Genomic DNA, 25109 nt, shown 5'->3' on the forward strand with positions numbered 1-25109 from the left:
TTCCCCTGTGTTTCCAGGGAGACTGTCCAGTTTCCCAAAAGGCTTCCACTAGAAAATGGGAATTTCCTCGTTATGGTGCCCAGAACGGAGGCTAGGAAGGCAACGGTGGGCTCAGAGCCCAGGGCTAGGATCTGGTCTGCCTCCTGTGGGCCCTGCACGCATCCCTGCCCCTCTCTGGGCCTCGGTTTCCTGTCTGAACTGACCGTTGGCACCGTCGAGGCTCCTCGTAGTCCTTCCCTGACTCCGTGCCTGCTCACCTCCCCGCTGTGCCCGCAGGTGTCCTCCCTGGGCAGTGGCAGCGACCACGTCATGGACGCCATCTCCCAGTGCGAGCAGTACGCCAAGGAGCAGGGCGCCCAGGAGCGCAACGCCCCCTGGAGGCTCTTCTTCCGCAAAGAGGTCTTCACGCCCTGGCACAGCCCCTCCGAGGACAACGTGGCCACCAACCTCATCTACCAGCAGGTGGTGCGAGGAGTCAAGTTTGGGGAGTACAGATGTGAGAAGGTGAGCAGGAGCGGATCTTCCGCCAGGGGGGCTTGACTCACAGCCGCCTGTTTTCCACGTTTGGGCCTAGAGCTCCTCTGTGAGCCATCATTAGCGCAGGCTGAGGTGAGCCTGACTGCGGTCAGGCACTCTCCAGGCTCCTAAATGTACACGGCCTACCTCAGGGGGGCGGTCAGGAGAGGCGAGATGGCGGGAGCAAGGGCTTCTGAGGAATGTCCTGAACTCCGCCGGTAGAGGAGGCCCCCACACTGCTGCAGTGATTGTGCTGCCACAGAGGACGTGCCTCAGGACCTGCTGCACTGTTCTGAGTGAGTCTAGTAAGCACTGCTCTAAATGAGAAAGGTAGCCATTCCTCGAGATCAGAACTTGCAAATGTGTATTTTTTTTTCTCCTTCTGTGGACAGGAGTTACGCGGTTCTTTTGTTTTTGATAATGGTAATGGTTGCTATGGTTCTGTTGGTGATTGTGATGGATGGATGAGAAAGGAGGTGATGGAAATCAAGAGGATGGTTGGTGGTGGTAACATTGGTAGAGGTAGTGATGGAGTTGTTGGTGCTGATGGTGATGGTGGAGGTAGTGATGGTCTTGTTGGTAGTGATGATGGTGGTGGTGGTGGAGGCAGTGATGATGGTGGTGATGGTGGAGGCAGTGATGATGTTGATGATGGTGTTGTTGGTGCTGATGGTGATGGTGGAGGTAGTGATGGTCTTGTTGGTAGTGATGGTGGTGGTGATGGTGGAGGCAGTGATGATGGTGGTGATAGTGTTGTTGGTAGTGATGATGGTGATGGTGGGTTGAGGTAGTAACAGTGTCGGTAGTGATGATGGTGATGGTTGAGGTAGTGGTGGTAGTTTTGTTGGTTGTGTTTTTTTTGGATTTTCTTATGTTTATTAAGATTTGAATTATTGTTAAAACGCTTTCCACATTCGCCACATTCATAGCGTTTCTCTCCAGTCTGAATTATTTTATAGTGATTAAGTTCCCAGTTAAGGTGAAAGGTCTTCCCACATTCATTACATGTAAAGGGCCTCTCTATAGAATGAGTTTTCTGATGTTTAGTCAAGTTTGGCCGATATTTAAAGGTTTTTTCACAAGTCATACATTGGTAAGGTCTCTCTCCTGTGCTAATTCTTCGATGTTGTATTAGATCTGACATCCTGGCAAAGGTCTTTTTACAATTACTACAAACAAAAGATTTCCTTCCAATATGGATTTGCTGGTGGCGAGGAAGATCCTTGCACTGGGCAAAGGCTTTTTTACATTCATTACATGAAAAGGACTTCTCTCCAGTATGAGTTTTCTAATGTTTATTAAGATTTGAGATGCTTTTAAAAGATTTCTCACAAACATCACATTTGTGGGGTTTCTCTCCTCTATGAGTTCTTTGATGTAGAATAAATTTGGAGTATGGATTGAATTCCTTTTTGCAATAATTACATGTGTAATATTTCTTTCTAGTATGAATTAATAGATGTTGAGTTTTTTCTGAGAAATAGCAAAAGGTTTCCACAAAAGTTACAGGAAAAGGGCTTCCTTTGAGTAAGAGTTTTTTGATGCTGAGTCAGGTTTAGTCTCTGGCCAACATGAAACCTCTGATGTATTGGGAGGGATGAGAGAAACCTGAAGGCCTTTTGACGTACATCACATTTGTATGGCTTCAGTCCACTGTGCATGCTCTGATGTTGCATAACCTTTGAAAGTCTGTTAAAAGTTTCGCCACATTGGTTACATTCAAAGTGTTTATATAGCGTACAAATTCTCTGGAGCATTGTAAATGATAAGCTATGCCTAAAGTCCTTTGTATTTTCACCATATCTGTGGGCTTCCCCTACCTGATAGATTTTCTGATGTCCATTAAGTTGTGAGATATGCCCCAAAGCCATGCCACAGTCATCACATTCATAATGCTGGACAGAAGTACCACGTTTTCGGTATTCTCCATGGTGAAAGCTTTGTCTGAAGCCATCCGCGGATTCCTTGAAGGCACGAAATGTTGCCAGTGCTGGTTGACATGCTGGACAGGGAACACCTGTCACCTCTCTCTCCATCATCCAGCACTGCTTCCCTTCTTCAAAGAGGACAAGCAAGGAGGAAGGAACCTGAAGACCCTCAATGGCCCTTTTCAGCAGGAAGTAGCTACAGAGAATGACCTCTGCCCCATCTCCCAAAAGATTTCTGGGTCCCAGCTCCTTGAGGGGGAAATGTAGGAGTAGACAGTCAGATATGAGCAGGTACGATGGGGAGGTAGCCATGTTGGAAAGAATTCCCCGGAACATGTCTTAGGATGCCCAGTACTCACTCCATGGTTGAGCTATCAGAATGTTGTAAACTAGATCCTGATAAGGAAGGAAAAAGGTGAAAAGGGAATTCCTGAGAGCCAAGCAGGCACAACAAGTACAAAATTGTCTGCTCTACCTTCCTGGGGTGGCGGTAAGAAGAAGTGCCACCATTAGATAGGATTGGTATTGATCACTGGTTCCCATGCATGTGCATTAAGCACAGTAAGGGAGGATCCTGCAAACTTTGGTGAGAACTGGATAAAGAACTGAGGCAACAAATGATCACAATGCACAATGTCATGGGGGTGATTCCAGCAGGGTCAGCCCACTTCTCTCCTGGAGTGTACTTGTACTTCCCCAATAAAACTTTTGCTTGGTTTACAAAAAAAAGAAAAATGATAATGGTGGTGATAATGGTGGTACTGGTGGTGGGAAGCAGATGTTCAGGCAGAATGCATTAGTATAGACACATCAGTTGCTAAAATTCTGAAATATTCCAAGCTAGTTTGAAAATATCTGTTGCCTTCAAGATCCCCAAGAGCCTTTCTCTATGCCCTTGCTGCTGGAGGCCTGCGGAGCCTTAGGTAGGCATCACTGGGGCTGCTGTGCACCAGGCCAGGCAGAGAAGGGGCAGATGCCCAGTGGCCACTTGGCTCTCTGAACCCTCTGCAGTAGATCCTGCCAGCTGTTAACCACTTTAACTACCCCCCAGTGCTTAACGACTGTGATGGAGCCAGTCACAGTGATACACTCCTCTCACTCTGACCCTCCAGCAGACCCCAGGTCTCCCATTCTCCAAGGCAGACACTTCCTCCTCTGCTGTTTGTCGGCTCCAGTCACTGTCTCACAGGGCTGAGTGTGCAGTGGCTACTTGATGGGCTGCCTTGTTTTTTGGGTCACTTCGTGTGCCCCTGGGCAGAGTCCAGCTCCATGCCAGTGCTAAAGGGACCCAGGAAAAAGTGAGGGTGTGGCTCTACCTTTGGGGAGCTCATGGTTCCTCTGAGCAGACAAGAATTTCCTGGTGAATCAGTGAGAAGCCTGGGTCCCAAAGGCCAGGCTCTGAGAGCTACCGGAGGCAGGGCAGGCAGAGAGGCCTGGAGCCTCTGGTGGTTTAGAAGGGCTTCCTGGAGGGCCTGGGCCAATGCATGACCAAGGCCTCCCCCCACCTAGGAGGACGACCTGGCTGAGCTGGCCTCCCAGCAATACTTTGTGGACTATGGCTCTGAGATGATCCTGGAGCGCCTCCTGAACCTCGTGCCCACCTACATCCCTGACCGTGAGATCACACCCCTGAAGACGCTGGAGAAGTGGGCCCAGCTGGCCATTGCCGCCCACAAGAAGGTAGAAGGGCTGGGAGGAGTTGTAAAGAAGGGACGTGGACTCAAACAACCAAGAAGGTCCCAGTCCTCACCTGAACCTGTCTGTTGGGGTTGCAGGGGATGGGATGGCACCTGACCTCCTGCCTCCCAGTGGCCCTTCCTTCATTGGCCATCAGCTCACTCATTCTCCTGCCATCTGTGTGCCAGGCACACAGAGGGGATCACACTTAACCCTGCAGCCTCTGTGGGGCCACAGGTATCGGGGCCCCCTTTCCTGCTCTTGTGCCAGCCACTTGTTGGTGCTGCAGCTTCCAGGGCTTAGGAGTGGCGGTGGCCACTAGACACAGCTTCAGGAAGTGCACCTCCTTCTTCCTAAAAGAACTTCAGCCCAACTTCCTGCCTGGGGAGCTTGAGGGACAGACCCCCTTGACCGCCTTGCTTGGAGCCCAGGCCCATAACCAGCCACGAGTGGTTCCCTCCTAAGCTAAGGACCTGTCCAAATAGAGCAGGGGTGTTCAGATGGGGAGAAGGTGGGGCACTGGTTGCTGGTAGGGGACCCAAGGCCTCCTCATTTCCATGGCACTGGCTGTGCAAGAGAATTGTCCCTGCACATAAGTCTAGGGCTCCACAGTCTGAGGGTGCCACAGACTGTGAGGCGTCTGTCCTCACCTGGGAGGTCTGTGCCTTCTCTGGTCAGCTCCCCACAAGGCTCTGCTCCCCTGAATCCTGAGTGCTCCCTGTGCCAGCTTCTTCATCCAGGCCTGCTTCCCCAAGGCCCTCACCCCACTGAGCCTCCCTTCAGAGAAGAAGCGTGTCCTCCCTGCCACCCCTGTGCCCCTCAAGTGAGAGCCCTGCTCTTCATCCTCAGCCACCTCCTCTCCCTCGGCATCTGCTTCAGCCTGTCCCGCTGCCTCTCAAACAGCTGCAGCCTCCACCCCCTCCTCCCTAAGGACTCTCTCGGGGTTCACTGCCATTGTGGCATGTGTGTGGGCTGCTGTTATTATGCATTCATTTTATTTTGGGCACTTGCCATGTGCTGGGCATCATACCAGGACCTGGAGACACAGCGCTTTGTGGGACAGACATGGTTTCTGCCCTTTGGAGCCCACTGCTGAGCTGGGTCTCTCCTGGACTGGAGCTCCTCGGCATGTCTCTCCTGGAGCCCTGGGCCAGGCCCCTCATTTGGCAATCACAGTTTTTGTAGGGTGGGAGGGTGCATTGTTCATTTTCTAGGTCTGCCATAACCAAGTGTCACAGACTAGGTGGTTTCAACAACAGAAATAAATGTATTTCATTCCAGTTCTGGAGCCTGGAGCTCCAAGATCAAGATGGTCACAGGGTGCTTTCTCCTGAGGCTTCTCCCCTCGGCCTGCAGATGGCAGTCTTCTCCATCTGTCACCACACGGTGATGCGTGCACATGCACCTCTGTATCCACATATCCTCTTCTCAAAAGGTCACTGGTCATATCGGATTACAGCCCACCCCAAAGATCTCATTAGTGACCTCTTTAAAGACCTTATCTCCAAATAGGGTTGCATTCTGGTTGCTGGGGTGAGGACTTTAATATGCAAATATGGCGGGTGGGGGAAGGAAGCACACAATTCAGTCCATAACAGAGAAGTGTTTTGAAAACATCTTATTTTGAAATAATTTCGAATGTACAGAGAAGTTCCACATTCAAAAAAATAGGACCGCTGGGCGCACTTCACTTCCCAGATTAGCCAGGTGACAGCCACACTTGCTCTGTGATTTGTATCTCCGCCTACATATGTATTCTTTTCTCTGAGTCGTTTGAGCTTGGGTTGGTGACATCGAGCCCTTTGTCTCTGAATTCTCACTGCTCTCAGGATGGCACCCCTCATGGCCTCTCTTGTGGGTGGAGATGGGGCCGTCTGTGAGCTGGCATACACAGGCACCCTTATCTACACCTGTGTCTACATAGTATAAAGGCCAGGCTTTCATTCTGACCCCTCCAATGCCACCCCAACACCCCAGAGTTCTCATTAGGGCTTGGGAGAATATTTTTAGAGAAACACAATGCTGGTGCTTTTGTATCTTTTTTTTTTTTTTTTTTTTTTTTGAGACAAAGCCTCACTCTTGTCCCCCAGGCTGGAGTGCAATGGCTCGATCTCAGCTCACTGCAACCTTTGCTTTCTGGTTTCAAGCAATTCTCCTGCCTCAGCCTCCTGAGTAGCTGGGATTACAGGCACCTGCCACCATGCCTGGCTAATTTTTGTATTTTTTAGTAGAGACAGGGTTTCACCATGTTGGCCCGGCTGGTCTCAAACCCCTGACCTCAGGTGATCTGCCTGCCTCAGCCTCCCAAAGTGCTGGGATTACAGGCATGAGCCACTGTGTCTGGCCTTGTATCTTACCAAGAGCATGGCAGCACCCCTCACGGCTCACCTCACCTCCAAGTTCCAGTTCCCCCTTGACACACTGATCTAACTCCCAGATTTGCCAGATCGGTTTCTTGCAGTTGTGGCTACACTCACAGTTCTCCGGGACCTGGCTCCCCATGCTGTGTCCCCATTCCCTGTCTTCCCAGTCTGCCTTGCACATGCCTCCTGCTAACTGGGGGCCTTGGGCCTCCCACAAGCTCTGGCTGGAATCCTTGCTTCCCTGTCTCTGTTGAACTGGGAGCTTTCTGGAGGGGCAGCTATATTTTCTCTGACTTTGGGCCCCAGCACCTGCATAGAGGCTGCACTCACAAGTGCTCACTGATATTGATGAATGAGAAAGGTGGAACAGGGTGGGTGCAGACAGATGGGAGCAGGGCCAGGCCACCATGCACAGGAGGTGTGAGAACCCCAGGCTGCTCCTGGCTAGAAGGCAGCGGCTGCTGATTTGTAGAGCAAACTCACTCATACAATGTCTTCTGTCCTCTGTCACTCTGTCCCTTTAGGGGATTTATGCCCAGAGGAGAACTGATGCCCAGAAGGTCAAAGAGGATGTGGTCAATTATGCCCGCTTCAAGTGGCCCTTGCTATTCTCCAGGTTTTATGAAGCCTACAAATTCTCAGGTACCCCCAGCCTGTGAGGCTCCCAGTCCCTGGGTCAGCCTGGGTCAGCCACTTTGTGTCTCAGCCCACAACAGGGGAGGGAAGCGGCTTGAGCCAGGGCCCCTGTCAGAGGAACTCCAGCCTGCGGGCTGCTTGGTCTGTTCTGGTCAATGCGGCTGTGCGGGTCCTGCCTCCCCACACCCAGTAGTGACTCCATGGCACATCTTATGTGCTCAGTGGCACACTGGATTGAAAAACTGAGTGAGGATTGAATCATTAAGACACGTACTGTGTATAGAACAGGGTGACCCAGAGTTCAGGCAGGGACGGCCCTGCTGGGCTGACTCCATGAAGTCAAGAATAGCAGATACAAACCCACGCAGGCCACTGGCTCAGCCACCCTTGGGCCGTTGTTACTGTGCACCTGCTCTGTGCCAGGCCCTGTGCTGATGCTGCTGTTCACTGAACCACCAAGCACCAAGTCCAGAGGGAACCCTGGGCCTCAGTCCAGCCTCTCCCCAGATCTCACTTTAGTGCAGGGCAGGGACTTGTCCAAAGCTGCACAAAGACCAATGGCAGGAGTGGGACCCAAACCAATTTCCTGATTCAACACTCTCTTGGCACTGCACTTTGGGTTTTGCCATGTGGGGAGTTTGTGCTCTCTGAGCCTCAGTTTCTTTATCTGTAAATGGAAATCAGTGTACTGCCACCCTTGCCACCTGCCTGGCTGTTAGGAGGATTGGGAAGGGCTGGGCCTGGGGACAGGAGGCCTCCCTCTCAGTGCCTTGGTCTGGACCCCAGGCCCCAGCCTCCCCAAGAATGATGTCATTGTGGCCGTCAACTGGACAGGCGTGTACTTTGTGGATGAGCAGGAGCAGGTCCTTCTGGAGCTGTCCTTCCCAGAGATCATGGCCGTGTCCAGCAGCAGGTGAGGAGGGCTGCATGGAGATGCAGACGGACAGCGGGGAAGGAGAGGGGCCAAAGCTTCCCTGTGGGTCACAGGAAGCGAAGAGACACGAAGTGGCCTGCCCTGGTTGCACGTGATTGGGCAGTTTGTGCCGCATTGTGCAGACCTCTCTGGCACCTCCTCCTGCTGGAAGGACGGGCATGGGCTTCACAGCACATGAAGGCTGTTCTGAGACAGGACCAGGTGGTCAGGACAGTCAGGGGCAGGCGAGTGTGGCCTGGGGTTCAGGGGTCTGGGTAGGACTCACTCTATGTCTTCGTTCCTAAAACAGGAGTCTTAATACTTTCCTCCCATAACAGTGGTAAGGAAGAAATGCAATAGTAGATGGGAGAGCCCTTTATAAACTGCAAAGCGCAGTGTACGCAGATGGGATGGTGGGGCGGGTTGCTGGGATTGACTGGCATTCCCAGCAGTGCAGTGGCTCCCTCCTCCACCACCTGGGGCTTGTAGCAGTGTCTCTGGGCTGCATCTGATAGGGGCTGGAATCAGACTGGTCCAGCTCTGACCAGATACATGCCAGACACATAGGATGCAGTGGTGACAAGCAGTCCTTGTCCTCTTGGATCTTCAGTCAAAGAGGAGAGACAGGCATTGAACAGGCCATTTTAAAGCAGGGTACGATGAGGACTGTGGTAGGGCAGGGAGGACTTCCTGGAGGAAGTGGTATGTAGGCTGAGATTTAAAGGATGAGTAGAAATTAGACAGGCAAGGAAGAAGTGGGCCAGGCCAGTGTGGGTCTCCCTCTGGGCCATGCCTGCCTCTGGCCAGGCCAGCTCTGACTTAGCCTGAGATGTGCTGAGCTGGGCCACGTCCCCCGCTGGCTGGGCCATGTCTGACTCAACTGGCCTTGGTCTCCTTCAGGGAGTGCAGTGTCTGGCTCTCACTGGGCTGCTCTGATCTTGGCTGTGCTGCGCCTCACTCAGGCTGGGCAGGACTGACCCCGGCGGGGCCCTGTTCTCCGTGTTGGTCCTGCAGGGGAGCGAAAATGACTGCCCCCAGCTTCACGCTGGCCACCATCAAGGGGGACGAATACACCTTCACCTCCAGCAACGCCGAGGACATTCGTGACCTGGTGGTCACCTTCCTAGAGGGACTCCGGAAGAGATCTAAGTATGTTGTGGCCCTGCAGGATAACCCCAACCCCGGTGAGTGGCTGCTGGCATGGGCTGCCTGGCACTGGGGCTCAGGGTGTCATGCAGACTTTCTTAGTCCATTTGCATTGCTATAATGGAATACCAGAGGCTGGGAGATTTATGAAGAAACAAGGTTTATTTGGCTAACAGTTCTGCAGGCACTACAAGAAGCATGGTGCTGGCTGGGCATGGCGGCTCATGCCTGCAATCCCAGTATTTTGAGAGGCTGAGATGGGAGGATCATTTGAAGCCAAAAGTTCAAGACCAGCCTGGGCAACATAGCGAGACCTCCGTCTCTACAAAAGGTTAAATAAATTAGCCGGGTGTTGTGGCCTGTGCCTGTAGTCATAGCTTCTCAGGAGGCTGAGGTAGGAGGATTGCTTGAGCCCAGGAGGTGGAGGCTGTAGTGAGCTGTGATTGTGCCACTGCACTACAGCCTGGGTAAGTGAGACCTCATGAAAGAAAAGAAAAGAAAATAGAATAGAAGAGAAGATAAAGAAAAGAAAGAAAGAAAGGGGCCAGTATCTGCTTCTGATGAAGGCCACAGGAAGCTTCCACTCACAGCAGAAGGAGAAGAGGTTCCTGTATCCGAAGGAAAGAAGAGAGAGAGGACGGGGTGCCAGGCTCTTTTCTGTTCTCGCAGGGACTCTATAGAGGGAGAACTCACTCATTACTGTGAGCCCAGCACCACACGGCTTGTGAGGGACCCACCCCTGTGACCCAAACACCTCGCACTAGGCCACCACCAACACAGGGAGATCAAATTTCAACATGAGATTTGGAGGGGACATATATCTAAACCATATCACAGACCATGTCCCATGGCCTTGGCCTTGGCACTCAAGGCTGCTAGGGCCTTGTTCCTATCTTTCCCTTGCAGCTGGACCAAATAGCAGAAGCCTGTGCCTTCAATGTGTGCCCTGCGGGGAGCCTCCTCTCTCTCCCTCCTCCTGGTTCTTCAATACTCATCTCCTGTCCCCTCTCTAAGCTAGATCAGGGGTCCTTCTCAGTGTTCTCAAAAGACCCACCATCTTCAAGTGATAACAGCAGTAACAACTACCCTGCCTGAGGCCACTGAAGTCCTGGCAGAGTGTGGGAAAGATGAAGATGAAATGGACCCCACCCTGTCCTCAGTGGGGAGGAGGGTGGGAAGCAGACAGTGACAGCCTGTAATGGTGCAGTAAGCAGGGAAGTCCAGAGCCACAGGAACCCGGAGGAGAGGCCCCATGCATACCGGGGTCTAGAAAGGAAGCCCATGTGAGCAGAGCGCAGCGGGCAGAGAGCTGAGCTGAAGCCAGCACAGAGGCAGGAGAAAGCTGGCCTGTCCGGGGAACTGCAAACAGCTTGGTTTGACTGGGAACAGGCGCAGCGAGGGAGGAGGGACGAGGTGGAAGGAGTCCAGGGAGGCCCACTCACAACAGGCTTAGGAGTGCGGGGCTTTCTCCCAAAGGCAATGAGGAACCGTGGAAGGCTTTTGAGTGGGAGAGTGGCCCACTCTGGTGGTGGTGTCTGTATGGGGAGTTGTGACAAGGTGGAGGCAGAGTGGCAGGTGGGCAGACACAGATGACAACACCTCAGTTCTTCTGTGGGAAGTAGCGGCTTATAGATCATCAACCAAAATAAAGATGTTCCAACTCAGCTTCTGTCTCTGCCCCGTGGTCCCGCTCACCTCTGCTCTGCAGCAGGTGAGGAGTCAGGCTTCCTCAGCTTTGCCAAGGGAGACCTCATCATCCTGGACCACGACACGGGCGAGCAGGTCATGAACTCAGGCTGGGCCAACGGCATCAATGAGAGGACCAAGCAGCGTGGGGACTTCCCCACTGACTGTGTGTACGTCATGCCCACTGTCACCATGCCACCACGGGAGATTGTGGTATGTGGCCTGGGGCGGCAGATGGGTGGGAGGTACCACTAGACCCCTCTTCATCCACTCCACACAGAGGTACAATAGGTTAATGGTCTAGTGCATCTGTGAAGATGATCTTGGGATCTTACGGGACCACACATTTAAAGTTGGGGCAGCCCTCAAACCTGTGCCAGGTGGGGAGGGGCCTAGAAATGGCATCAGATGAGGAACGGCCAAGGGGTGGGGCCAGGGGCGGGGACTGGAGAGAGCGGTATCCCCCACACTGTCTGAACAGGCAGTGGGGCTACAGCGGGGGCAGGGCTGGTCCCTGCTTCTTCTGGAGCCACCTTGAGAGCAACTCTGGGGACTCACAGCCCAACCTCCCCAGTGGCTCCTAAGCCAGGCTCAGTGGACGAGGCAGCTCTCACACCATGTCCTCCTGCCTCGTCCGGCCTTTCAGACTGACCCAACCTGATCAGACACCAAGGGAAGGGCCCTGAGCTCAGCACAAAGGAGGCAGCAAGGACCTCAGAGACCCTAAGGAGGAATGGGCTCCCAGGGTCAGAATGGAGCATGGGGTCCACCCCCCGGAGAGTCTCCCCGAATCCCAAAGGCTCCAGGGTATACCGTGTTGGTTCTGGTGGCCGCAAGTGCAGAGCTGACCTGAGTCTCCTGTCTCCTGGCCCCTAGGCCCTGGTCACCATGACTCCCGACCAGAGGCAGGACGTCATCCGGCTCTTGCAGCTGCAAACAACAGAGCCCGAGGTGCGCACCAAGCCCTACACACTGGAGGAGTTCTCCTATGACTACTTCAGGTGATGCCTCCCAGGGAAGGATGGGGGCCACGGGGCTGGGAGCTGTAGGCTTCCGCTACCCTCAGATTGCGTGCTGGGGTGGCTTTGTGAAGTCCTACCTGTGAGCAGGGCCTGGGTCAGAGGGAGCTGGAGGGCTGTTTCTGTCCACCAAGGTGACCCATCCTGTATGTCTCGACTTATTCTTCTTTCATTTAAGAGTTGTCACTGCATCTACCCCAGGCTGGTCCTGGGCATTGGAGACTCAGTCTTGGTGGGGAAGCGGGCAGGAAGCAGGCAGCTGGGATTCTGTGTGTCCAACACTGTGATGAGGATGGAGGGGCAGTGAGAAGCTTCCTGGAGGAAGCAGTATGCACTGAGCTCTGCAGGGGTGCAGGGTGGTGGGGGAGGCTGGGGCACAGCCTGGGGTGTTCTCGCCGCTGTTTCACAACTGAGAAAGGACAGCCCAGCAACCGCCAGTGACTAGTCTCCAGCCACATGCAGAGCAGGGAAGAGCAGGGCCTGATCCCCACCCTTAGTCTCCAGGCACAGGGTGTGGGCAGGGGTGGGGGTCTCACAACCTGGGGGTTTCTCCCCAGGGCTGCTGGTGATGGGGCCACTGCTGACGGTCCCTGTGCTGTGGCAGGCCCCCACCCAAGCACACGCTGAGCCGTGTCATGGTGTCCAAGGCCCGAGGCAAGGACCGGCTGTGGAGCCACACGCGGGAGCCGCTCAAGCAGGCGCTGCTCAAGAAGCTCCTGGGCAGCGAGGAGCTCTCACAGGAGGCCTGCCTGGCCTTCATTGATATCCGTGCCCTGGGGCTGCACCGAGGGGAGCCAGGGACCAGGCAGGGTCTTCGTCTGCACACCGCCTTCCTCCTGAGGGCCTGCTGTGGCGTGGGAAGGGTTGATAGAGGACTCCCTCCCTGGCACCTTTTGCTATGCAAAGGGGTGCCTCACCCACTGTCTCCTCTGACCCTGTCACCCAGGTGCCAGGTAGATTGGGTGCCTTATGCTGGGCCAGACATGGAGGTAGCGCAGGGACCAGCCCAGCCCCTGGCCTCATGGGGCCACATGCACATCCAGATCAGTGCCGAGATGGACCAGAACAGGCAGCGCTGTAAACTGACCCATCCTGGAGGGGGCAGGGAGGGCTTCCTGGAGAAAGTGGTATCTGGGCTGAGGCCTGAAGGCTGAGAAGGACTTAGGCAGGCAAAAGGGAAAGGGGTGGGGAGTGTTCGAGAGGGAGGGAGCAGCAGCAAGTCCCCGAGTTACACAAAGCAGGGCTGTTCCGGGCTCTGGCGCTTCAGCACAGAGAGGATGGGAAGACTGTGCACAGGCAGGGTTCCCGACCCTGGGAGGAAGCTTGGGCTGTGTCCCAAGGCCAGGGCGAGCCATTGGGCAGGGAGTGGCATGGTCAGATTGGCCATCTGGGCAGTCCGTCCCAGCTGCTGTGAGGGCTTGGGATGTGGGGCTGGTGGCTGTGAGCAGGAGGAGAGCCGGTGGGGCAGATCACACCCATTTCGTGAGTGCGCAGCCTGAGGCCAGGGTCACAGCTCCAAGGAGGCAGGCCCTGTGGAGAGTGGGACCTCCAGACCCCAGGCCAGTGCTTCCTCTACTCGGCCGAGCCCTTCCTTAACAGCCCCCACCCGTGCTCAAGTACATGGGTGACTACCCATCCAAGAGGACACGCTCCGTCAACGAGCTCACTGACCAGATCTTTGAGGGCGCCCTGAAAGCTGAGCCCCTGAAGGATGAGGCGTATGTGCAGATCCTGAAGCAGCTGACCGACAACCACATCAGGTGAGCCAGGCGCCGTGGGCGGGCGAGGGGCAGGCCCCAGCGGCTCCGGAGGCAGCCACTGGCTCTGCCGGGACTCAGACCTTCCTCATGCAGAGCCGGGAGCTGCCCGTGGACCCCTCACATCTTAGCTTGGCCCCAAGGCCCAAGGAGGGCCTGGCAGGAACTGGGAGGTTTTTGGCTGTCTTCCTTTGAGTCCATCCTCTAAGTGGAAGAGCCCTAGCTCCTCCTAAGCTTTGGCTGGAGCCTCCTCTGGGTGCCCCTCCCCTGCCTAGACCCTGCTGTCTGCCTGCAGGTCCAGCACAGTCAAGTGTCCCCTCCCTGGTGCAGGCCGGGCCAGCTGTCCACTGGAAGCATGGGCTGAAAACTCTCATGAGTTTGGGTGCTGGGCACAATGCCCAAAGGGTGCCACCTTCTCCTCCCCCTGGGGCAGCCCGAGGCACGATTAGGAAGTCAGGCATAGGCTCCTCTCAGAGCCTGAGAGAAGCTACACCTCTCTTCTTAGACCTAGCCCACTGCCTTCCTCCCAGCTGTGTCACCCTCTACATCCTCCACAAATCCATCCTCAAACTACACGTCAGCTCTTTTGATGATGCCAAACTTTTGTACTTGCCGCGCCCACACCCAGGAAAACTTTTCAGTCCCTTCTCTGCATACTGTAATTTGCCTCATCCTTCAAAGCCTAGATCAAATGCCACCTCCTCCTAGAAGCCCTCCAAACTTCCTGCTGTCAGGCCCAAGAAGCTCAGAGTGGTGGCTGAAGTATCCTGGGGTGGGGCTGGTCTGACTTGTCGATACTTAAAGTGTAGGTAAATCAAAGAGCTTCTGCCTGAATATAAATCACACTGCTTCCTTCATGGAGAAAGTCTTGCTATGGAAACAAACAAAAAGCCTCAGTTGAAGCAGAGTGCGTGGTAACTTGGTAGCTTTCTATTCTGGCACAAGCCCCTGATATCCACGTGCACTGGTAGTAGTGTAACCTGGCGCAGTGCGCTGAGCACACTTTGAGTAGCACCAGCTGCATCTGGCTGTCAGGAAGAGGGGCCTGTAGATGGGGTGAGAGGTCCTCAGACAGGGTAAGGGTCAGGGAGGGCCACTGCTGCTGTGATGAGCAGCTGAGGGGTGTGTGGCCCCCTCACCCAGGGGTGCATGGGTCCTGTGACTCCTGATGGTGGCTGTCCCTGCTGGATCCCACGCCTCCTCCTGCAGGTACAGCGAGGAGCGCGGCTGGGAGCTGCTCTGGCTGTGCACGGGCCTCTTCCCACCCAGCAACATCCTCCTGCCCCACGTGCAGCGCTTCCTGCAGTCCCGAAAGCACTGCCCACTCGCCATCGACTGCCTGCAGCGGCTCCAGAAAGCCCTGAGGTACAGCGGCTGCCAGGGGCAGGGGCAGGGGCAGGCACTGGGGCAGGCTCCTGGCCACATTGGGCTAGTGGGATGAGCCCCTTGGGGGATGAGGACAACACAGCAGTTGGCGCCCACCCCTGGGGTACCTCAGCTGCCAGCTAAATGGAGATGCAGGCCCCGCAGCTGCCTGAGATGCAGCTGGAGAGTCCAGCGGCTCAGGAGTGCTCAGCCCAGAGCTCCCAGGCTAGCAGGTAGGCAGACACCTGGGCCTGCTTCATACTCTCCAAGTGCACTTGCGTCCTTCACTTCGCTGGTCCCTTCCACAGCCACCATCCCATTTTACAGATGAGGAGCTCAAGGCTCTGGGAGGCTTAGTGGCTGGTCATATCATAGGAAGTGGCGGGCAGGGATCAGAACTGGGATTGTCTGCCTCCAAGGATGCCAGTCCCTGGTCTCCGCAGTCCCACACAGCTGCCTGCTGCTGGCCCTGCCCCCTTTTCAGAAATGGGTCCCGAAAGTACCCCCCACACCTGGTGGAGGTGGAGGCCATCCAGCACAAGACCACCCAGATTTTCCACAAGGTCTACTTCCCTGACGACACCGACGAGGTGAGGGCCGCTGGCTTCTGGCTCTACAGATTCCCAGGACAGGGCCGGGCTTCCTGGGTGGACACCAAGGGCGGCCTTACGCCTCTCCCCCGCCACCCCACGTTTGCTGCCTCGTTTTCCTGCACGTTAGTGGAGTCAGGGCTCAGGAAGAAGGCCATCGCCTCCCCAGGTCAGGAGCCCTTGATCCCTGATCCAACCCCTGCTTCCTGGAGCAGCTTCCTTCGGAAGGGCCCCCTCCTCCCTCTCTCTGAGGAGGACCTGCCTTGGAGAACAGCAGTTCTCCCTGTGAGCTGGCTTTGTACTGGCTTTGCACCTCCCTGTGCAGGTCCCCACTGGCCCCCAGGTTCAGGCCTCCCCTGTCACCTGAGCCTACTTTCCTGCAGGCAGAACCTCGGCACCCCTTCCTTCCTCCCCACCTGAGGTGGTTGAGGGTCCCTCCATCCTAGTCCTATCTGCCAGAGGTCCTATCGGTCTGTCACGCCTGCAGTCATGCTGCCCCCATGGTCCCCAGCCCCTGCCTGTCTCAACACAGTGTCTCATTCAGATAAACTTTTCATTTGAAGAGTTGTTTTGAAACTTGCCTGAGGCTGGAGACTCACAAATGCCACAAGAGGATTTCAGTTGCAAGGACCAAAGACCTCCTAAAATCCCTTCCTGTGCCTCCAGACATCTCTCCTCCCTCCATCTAATCTTCCCCAGATGCTCAAGCCCGCCCATTGGTCCGGGCTGCTTTCTCCTCTGCTTTTGGGATTGCTTTTCCTCTTCGTCAAGTCTCCTCCTTCCAGTCATCCCTTCCTGCTATGCTCCCTGGACCCCCACCATCACTCAGGCGTGTATAGCCTGGCCCAGGACTCTGGACACCAAGGCCACGTCTGCTTGGAGGGTCGGGAGGAGGAGGCCAGGGAAGGCCCAGACAGGAGTAGCCCTTTCCTTTTGTTAAATGCCATGCCTTGCTCTGGGCCCACGGGAGGGTGTCTGGCCCTGGAGGGCGCTCAGTGTAGGAGGCCCAGCCAGAGAAGCCCCAGAGGACCAGGTCCAGGGAAAGGTCCTGCCAGAGCCCAGTGCCCACCACCCCTCCCAGGCCTTCGAAGTGGAGTCCAGCACCAAGGCCAAGGACTTCTGCCAGAACATCGCCACTCGGCTGCTCCTCAAGTCCTCAGAGGGATTCAGTCTCTTTGTCAAAATTGCCGACAAGGTGAGTGGTTCGCCATCTACCTACTTGCCACCAGCCCACCTGTTGGGAAATTTTCTGGGGCCATAAGAACTTATGGACAGCAGGGGGAAGAGAGAGAGACTAGGGGAGAGAAGGGAAGAGGGCACTGGCATCTGTCCATCTTCTCCCATCCCTACAGCCTCCCCTGATGTGGAGTGGCTGCCCCCAGCTCTCTCTCCTCCGAGGCACTGCACGTACTCAGACCCTCTTAGGGGTGCCCAGGTGCTGTGTGTTCTGACACACCAGACTCCTCACCCTGCCCCAACACACATGTTCTTTCCAGATTTGCTTTGACTCGTCCCTCACTGCCATGCTGGGGCAAATTAACCCTTGAAATAAGGTGTGATCATCCCCACTTGGCAGATCACAGAGCTAGGGCTCTGAGAGGTTAGGTAACTTGTCCAAGGTCACACAGCAGGGACTGAGCTCCAGGTGGGTGTGACTCTAAAGCTCATGCCCCTGCCACCTTCTCACATCACCCCACTGCCAATACCTTTGTCCCTGGAAGTCTTACAGGCCCAGCTAAAGCCCCCTCCGTGGGAAAGCTTCCTTGACTGAGTTAGGTACCCCATCCTGTTGCCAGCTGATGGCTTTACATGCATCTGTGTCTGTCTCCTCACTTCGTGACTGTCTCTGTGTCAGACACTAGGACCCAGAGGTGATCCTGCTGAGGTCCTAGACCTAGGGGAGCCCAGAGTCTGTGGGAGGAGCTGGACATGGATGCCAGAGAATGTCCAAGCCAGGGGCTGGGCCGCATTCTTGGCCAGTTTCCCTTGGGCCTAAGGCAGCATTCAGTGTCCCAGGCACTGAATGGAATGACCATCACTCCCGGCAAGAAGCGGGCTGTTCTGGCCAGGTGCAGTGGCTCATGCCTATAATCCCAACACTTTGGGAGGCTGAGGCGGACCAATTGCCTGAGGTCAGGAGTTTGAGAGCAGTCCGGCCAACACGGTGAAACCCCATCTCTACTAAAAATGCAAAAAAAATTAGCCGGGCATGGTGACATGTGCCTGTAATCCCAGATACTCAGGAGCCTGAGGCAGGGGAACTGCTTGAACCAGGGAGGTGGAGGTTGCAGTGAGCTGAGATCACACCTTTGCACTTCAGCCTGGGCGATGGAATGAGACTCCATCTCAGAAGAAAAAAAAGAAGTAGGCTGTTCTGGGGACACTTAACAGGCACATGGGGCAGGGTGGGGCTGACACACAGAAACCCCTTCCAGCCGGGAGTGGAGTCTTCCCTGAGAAGGAGCTGCCAGACAGGCCTTAGGTGGGAAGGTCAGAAAATTCAATGTTGCTTGAACTAAAATGAGTGCGCTTCAATGGCCCTGTCCCCAGGTCATCAGCGTGCCTGAGAATGACTTCTTCTTTGACTTCGTTCGGCACCTGACAGACTGGATAAAGAAAGCTCGGCCCGTCAAGGACGGTAATGAGGCCAGGTCTTGGGAGCATCTGAGGCCCAGAGCAAGGCTGTGCTGTGAGGCCGACCTGGGCGGGCCTGAGCGAGGACCTCCTCTGGGACTGGGGCTGGGGCTGGGGCTGGGGCTGGGCTTGGGGCATGAGCACCTGTCTGTGTGGGGACCCTCTGGGTGACTGACTGCCCTGTGCTGCAGGAATCGTGCCCTCACTCACCTACCAGGTATTCTTCATGAAGAAGCTGTGGACCACCACGGTGCCAGGGAAGGATCCCATGGCTGATTCCATCTTCCACTATTACCAGGTGGGCACTCTAGTTGCCTTCATGCATGGCTAGCCTTGCTGTACTCTGGCCCTGAAAGCAGAGACCCACTGGCCTTGCCAGGTGTGGGGCCTGTACCAGCCTGGCCTCAATGGGATTCCCGCCAAGACCACTGGAGCCAGGGGATGGCGCAACCCCTGACCCTTGTGTCTCCTGACTCCTCGGCCCTTAGGGGCTTGGCAGTTCCTCCTCTGAGCTTCCAGTCCCTACCTGTTCAGACCCCTCCTTCAGTGCAGGGCTGTCCTCTGACTTGGAGACTCTACTGCTGTAACTGGGTAATTAATTCCTAGGCCTCTGTGCAAACAGTTTCTAGCGCAGGGACCTGCAGGAAGCCAGGCAGGAAGCTTGCATGCTGAGCCTCTGTTATGTGTCTGGCACTCTTCTCTCATTCTGTCCTGCCAACTAACCCCAAAAAGCAGGCATGTTGTCCCCATCTGACAGAGGGACAAACAGACTCAGAGAGGCCAAGGTGCCATGGTTAGGATCACACAGCTGATGGAACTGGGGTTTGATTCCAGGTTTTCATGACTGCAGGTTAATGCCCTTTTCTGGGCTCAGCCTGCTTACCATTCTGGAAAAAACAGGATGCATTGAAGGGCAGAGGAGGCAGGGATGGTGGCTGCCGTGGCAGAGAGGACACTGGCCAGGGCGTGAGAAGGACCACCCTCATCCAAACCTGGGATCTGCCTCTCCCCTATGCCCTCCCCGCCCACTCCATGCTGCCCACTAAGTGCATGCCCCTTGACTGCCAGTTCCCCCAAGAGTTGGCCTTGACATCTGCTTCTCCTCCCGCACACCCCAAATCACTTACCTGATGACTGTACCTCCCGGATGTCTCAAAAGTCCCCCACGTCTCTCCATCACCACCTTCCCAACTGGGTCAGCGACTTTCTCCCTGTTCTCCTCATCTGTCTTGGTCCCTTTCCATCCTTTTTCCACAGGGCGGTCATCCTGCTTTCCAGATCCCCCGGTGGCTTCCCCTTGCTCTTAGGGCATTACCCTCATCCTGACCATGGCCTGCCTGGTGGTGCCACGACCTGCTCCTGCTGCCTTGCCTTGTACCCGGCTCTCCTCGGCTCAGTTCACTCCAGCTGGACTGTTTCCACATCTTGAGTGTGCCATGGGGCCTTTGTAATGTTGGGCTGCTCTTCCCCAGTTCCTTCCCTCAGCTACTAAGGGAATCAGGGGAATCAGCCATTTTATCTTAAAGAAAGTCTGCCCTGTCCTTAAGCCTAGATTAGGTCACCTTGTTATATTCTCTTATAGCACTGTGAACAATTCCTCTGAAGGTTGTTATTATGTGTCTGTTTGGAATGATTTTTGATGTCTGTTCTTGCCCTGAGACTGCAAGTTCCATGAGCGTAGGGAGAGTAGGCGTTGTTGCTTAAAGGGCCTGGCTCACAGATGTTCAACGTGTGCTTGTTGGATTGATGGATGGGTGAATAGGTGAATTGGCGGCTCAATGAACAGATGGATGGGCAGATGAATGCTGAATGAATTGATGGGTAGATATTGGTGAGTAAATGGGTGAGTAGGTAGGTGAGTGGGTGGATGAGTGAGCAGATGGATGGACAGAGGGAAATGGATGGAGGGAGACGTGCAGGTAGATAGACCCATAACCGTGTGGATGGGTGTATAAGATGGAAATGATTGACTCAGGTCTCTGACCAACAATGTGTCCTCAGGACACCCTCAGTTTCCCTATCTTTGAAATCATGGATAAGATGATCCTGAGGCTCTAGGAGCCTGTGGACAGCGCCGGCCCTTCAGAGTCTTCATCTCTGCTCTGGGCCCATTCTCCAGCCTAAGTTCCTCTGATTTTGGGTCTGGAAGTTCAAGGGGGTGGGAGGGCCTCTGCTGCTGCTGAAAGCAGATGGTCTCAAGAGAATCCAATGCAAAGAGGCCAGATTGAGAGGCTCTTCCAAAAGAGGAAGGGCCCAGGAGGTGAGGGGTATGAAACGTCTCAGAGTCCCCAGCTGGTCACTCTGAGTCTCTTCATCTTGAAATGGGGCCGCTCACCTCGCTGGACTGTTACAGGGGAAATGAGGTAATAGACACGGCATGAGCTCCAACTGCCAAGTGCTGAGTCTGTGCAGGCAGACTTGCTCTGTCCCTGTCCTGTGCCGTCTCCCCTGGGGGAACAGTTTCAGCTGAGGCTGGAGAGGTGGGTGGGCCCACATGCGGGGTAAGGTAGACCTCGGCCTTGGGGTCTTGGTATGGTGGGAAAGGAGCCCACTTCTGCCTGGTCCCTCCACGCCTGTGACCTGCTCTATCTCTGGCAGGAGTTGCCCAAGTATCTCCGAGGCTACCACAAGTGCACGCGGGAGGAGGTGCTGCAGCTGGGGGCCCTGATCTACAGGGTCAAGTTCGAGGAGGACAAGTCCTACTTCCCCAGCATCCCCAAGCTGCTGCGGGAGCTGGTGCCCCAGGACCTTATCCGGCAGGTCTCGCCTGATGACTGGAAGCGGGTGAGCATGGGGTGGGCAGTGGGAATGGAGGGGCCCTGAATGGGCCTCTGGGCACCCCAGGAGTCAAGGCGGCAGGCGCTGGCCAGCAGTCCGGAGAGGTGCATCTGTGGCTCCTGTACACGATGAGGCTGCCAACCTTGTTCCTCCGCCTGCCTTATCCTCTAGTCCTCCATGCCAAGGACTCAGTGGCCACTTGGCAGTCATTTGCCCTGTCCTGGTTACCATGGTGACCTGCTTGTCCTTGATACTCCTTGGTCTGCCTGCCTGGGGGTAGGAAGGGAGGTCTGGAGTCCATTAGCTGAAATATGGGAAGAGCCCTTCACAGCCCTCAGGTCTCCATCCTAGGCCTGGTCCTAACGGTGCAGATGGTGCCAGAGTGGGCGGGGGTGGTGGGGGGAGGACTCTGAGCTCTAAGCAGGCCTGCGCTGAGCAGGCCTGTCCCCATGACTGAGCCCAGCCCTGACCCCCCGTCCCCCCAGTCCATCGTTGCCTACTTCAACAAGCATGCGGGGAAGTCCAAGGAGGAGGCCAAGCTGGCCTTCCTGAAGCTCATCTTCAAGTGGCCCACCTTTGGCTCAGCATTCTTCGAGGTGAAGGTACACCGTGGGCTTCTCAGAGCAGAGGAGGAGGGAAGGGGCATTGAGAAGGCACAGAGACTCCTCCCCAGGACTGAGAAACAGCCATGGCTCTGGACACCTGCCCTGGCGAGGGAAGGAGGGCAGCACCCTCAGCCTTGTCCTGGCTTGGTGTCTTAGCTGGGTTAAGTCCTGAGGTCAGAGGGACCAGAAGCTCAGCCTGGCAGCTGAGGCAGACATGTAAACAGGTCAGGGTAATGGGGGTTGGCCTGTGCTGTGGCAGTGGGGAGCCCTTGCCCGGCTGGCAGAGAGGTCTGCGGGTCTGAGGAGGCTCCTAGAGGAGGTGGTATCTGAGCTTTCCAAGGAGACCCTGGAAAGAGTGCACCTGGCAGGGGTCCCGCATGGATAAAGGCCTGGAGGCATAAGAACTTGGGTCTGGGCAGGAGATGGAAGTAGTGGAGTGTGGCTGGGTGGAGGGCGGGAGCGAGCGGGCTGTGGTGAGCAGCAGCTTGGCAAGCAGTTGAGGGGCTGGGTTTCCTGCAGGGGCGGCCCACCTTGGAGGGTTTTGAACACAGGGTGACATGGCCAGAAAGTTTCCCAGGTTTGGGTGGAAGAGGGGTCTGAGGGGCAGGACAGAGGCAGGAGAATGGTGAGGATGCTGGTGTGAGAGGATGGGGATGGTCTGGTCACACAGCTAGGATGAGAGGCCTTTTGAGAAGCTCTGCTGTGCAAGAACAGGTAGGTAGCCGGAGGCAGGTGCAGGGCTCAGGAGGCTTTTTAAAGATGGGATGCCTTTGAGCTGAGAGGGAGAACAAAGCAGAGTATGGTCCAGGGGACCCATATAGAGATGTGGGGTAGCACTGAGGGCCCAGCGGAGGTGGAGACCATGAGGTCATGGCAGGGCCATCAGTACCACACAGGCAACAGGAGAGGCTGACCTTATCCCAGCTGGGACCAGACTTCATTCCTATCTCCAAATGCTTTTCTTGCTCTGGGTCCCATCTGATGGCTTCTCATCTTTTTTTCTAGCAAACTACAGAGCCAAACTTCCCTGAGATCCTCCTAATTGCCATCAACAAGTATGGGGTCAGCCTCATCGATCCCAGAACAAAGGTGAGCAGGGACAAGAAGGCGAGTGGAGGCAGGCTCCTCTGCCTGAACCCCAGACACAGTCCTGGAATGAACCCCGCAAGCCATCCTAGCCACCATCTCCAGGCTCATCCACCTGCCACATGGCTGCAAAAACTGTCAGCGTTTGCTGGGACTTTACCCAATGTTTGCTCCACCAAAAGTGCTCTCCTGAAGTTACTAACAAACTCCTTCCTATGGAATCCGAGCTCTTTTTAGTACTTGGCCTTTCATCATCACTGGATGCTCTGCCCATGCAGCTCGGGGTGGCCGGCTGTGCAGGGGTGACTGTGCATCTGTTTCTGGGCCAGAGCAGTCCGCTGCACACCCAGAGGGTCTGACTGGACAGGTGGTGAAGAACAGTTGTGACCACCATCTTTCCGTTGGCTTCATGCATCTGCGTTCCTGGCTCTCATGTGTCTTGGTCATTCCTTCTCTGACCCTTTTGTGTCTGCTCCTGCATGCCGTGCTCCCCAAGGCTCTGCCCTGTCTTCTTGGCTCCCTCCTCAAACTCTCCCTGGACCATCTCATCCAGGCCACTGTGTTAGTTCCCTCAGGCCTCCCAGTTTCCCATTTCTGGCCCCAAGTACCCAACAGCCTCCTAGACTTCCCTGGATGTCCAAATCAAGGTGTGGAGGGGAAGGCACCTGCTTCCCACCGCAGCTCCACGTCAGAGCTGGCCTCTCCCTTGGGCCGTGGGCTCCTCTGAGGGCCCAAGGCCTTCTGTGAGGGTGTGTGTGGGAAAGTGAGGCCACAGGGCCCAGGCTGTGCCTCTCCATGCCCTTTCTGCTCCCCCAGGACATCCTCACCACTCACCCCTTCACCAAGATCTCCAATTGGAGCAGCGGCAATACCTACTTCCACATCACCATTGGGAACCTGGTGCGCGGGAGCAAACTGCTCTGCGAGACGTCACTGGTGAGGGCGTGTCCTGCTGGGCTGGTGGGCTCCCTGCCTTGCCTGCAGCTTAGCCAGCCTCCCAGGGCCTAGAACAAACGCAGGAGTGTGTGACTGGGCCTGGGTTCATTGGCAAGGGTCAGGCTGGGGCCAACATCAGGTCAGTTTGAGGCTCAACTTAAGTCTGGGGAAGGGACTTAATCTGGGGCTGAGGAACAGACCCCTCACTCAACAACTGGTTTGAGTGCCTTCAGTATCTGGGGGTTGAGCCTGTGGTGACAGCCCTTTAGCCCCCAAATTCCACAGTGGAACCATTAACAATGAGACCTCCTGGACCGAGCTCAAACATCCAAGGCATAGTTCAGCTGAGAGCCAGTAGAGTCACTCCTGGAGGGAGGTATCCATGACTCGAGGAACCCACAAGCTAGGGGCTTAATGTGGGGTCATAACAGTGTAGAACCTTAGCCATCTGGCTGGATGAATCCAACCCTTCAACTGTGCAGACGGGAGATGAGCCCTGAGTGGGAGGGATTTGCCTTTGTCCTGGGTTCTGCCCATTGCAGATTCCTGGGAGCTGTGCTATGATCTGAGTGGCTGGCCCCATCCCACCATGTGCTCTGCTTATCTTCTTGCCCCTGCTTCCAGGGCTATAAGATGGATGACCTCCTGACCTCCTACATTAGCCAGATGCTCACAGCCATGAGCAAACAGCGGGGATCCAGGAGCGGCAAGTGAACAGTCAGGGGGAGGTGCTGGTTCCGTGTCTGCTCTCCAGGCAGCAGCGGGCCCAGGCCCATCAGCTACCCCTGCAGCTGGGGAAGACCTCTGCCATCCTGGCATAGAGGCTAGGCTGGCCAGCCACCCCTGACCATACCGACTGGGCCTCTGATGTTCTTCCAGTGAAGCGTCTCTCTGGGATGTAGAACTTCCCACCATCCATCCTTCTGGCGCCTGGGGTGGTCTAGTCCTAGCTTGCTGCTCCCAGTTGTGAGAGCCTATGATCCTTAGATGTGTCTCCTGTCTCATACCAGCCCCACCATGCAACTTCCTTTGACTTTCTGTGTACCAATGGGATAGAGGAATCAAGAGGACAACCTAGCTCTCCATACTTGGAACAACCAAACCAAATATGCATTGACTACTCTGAAACTGAAGGGACTGGATCTGCAGGTGGGATGAGGGAGACAGAACACTTTTATATATTGCTGTGTGAGTACTGGGCCCCTGTTCAAGTCTCCCCTGATCACCTCAGAGCATAAAATATGTTTCATCCTCTGGCCTGACAGCGTCTTTGCTGGGGGAGGGGAGGTGGAAGGGGAAGGCATGTGGGGTCAGGACAGGGCCTTGCAGGAGAGTGGCCTACATGACTTCCTTGGTCTGTACCTGCTGGCGCCAAGCTGGTCTGGTTTGGGGATTGGGGAGCTTGAGTTCAAGATGTGCTTTAAAGGGACCAGCTGAGATTGGGGTAGGTTGGGAGGAAATGCTGGACATCATG

General features: G+C 55.4%; 1 protein-coding gene across 5 annotated transcripts in view; it reads left to right on the forward strand.

Moving 5' to 3' along the window:
- Positions 1-24893, forward strand: part of MYO7A (myosin VIIA) — a 90896-nt gene extending 66003 nt beyond the window's left edge. For 4 of the 5 annotated variants that reach the window (XM_032259152.1, XM_032259148.1, XM_032259153.1 and 1 more), the window contains 19 exons: positions 277-504; positions 3954-4124; positions 7009-7126; positions 7907-8033; positions 9048-9217; positions 10888-11078; positions 11742-11866; positions 12489-12646; positions 13491-13644; positions 14851-15006; positions 15491-15596; positions 16678-16791; positions 18147-18234; positions 18422-18528; positions 20829-21014; positions 21494-21610; positions 22619-22702; positions 23516-23635; positions 24260-24893. In XM_032259152.1, the coding sequence (XP_032115043.1) occupies positions 277-504; positions 3954-4124; positions 7009-7126; positions 7907-8033; positions 9048-9217; positions 10888-11078; positions 11742-11866; positions 12489-12646; positions 13491-13644; positions 14851-15006; positions 15491-15596; positions 16678-16791; positions 18147-18234; positions 18422-18528; positions 20829-21014; positions 21494-21610; positions 22619-22702; positions 23516-23635; positions 24260-24349 (2610 nt within the window). In that variant the 3' untranslated portion in view covers positions 24350-24893. The remainder of the gene's footprint in view (positions 1-276; positions 505-3953; positions 4125-7008; positions 7127-7906; positions 8034-9047; positions 9218-10887; positions 11079-11741; positions 11867-12488; positions 12647-13490; positions 13645-14850; positions 15007-15490; positions 15597-16677; positions 16792-18146; positions 18235-18421; positions 18529-20828; positions 21015-21493; positions 21611-22618; positions 22703-23515; positions 23636-24259) is intronic. The other variant, XM_032259150.1, reaches the window with a different exon arrangement.
- Positions 24894-25109: the final 216 nt, after the last annotated feature.

Source organism: Sapajus apella, unplaced genomic scaffold (genome assembly GCF_009761245.1).
Source record: "Sapajus apella isolate SASKATOON/1434 unplaced genomic scaffold, GSC_monkey_1.0 scaffold106, whole genome shotgun sequence".
In the NCBI taxonomy this organism is placed as follows: domain Eukaryota; kingdom Metazoa; phylum Chordata; class Mammalia; order Primates; family Cebidae; genus Sapajus; species Sapajus apella.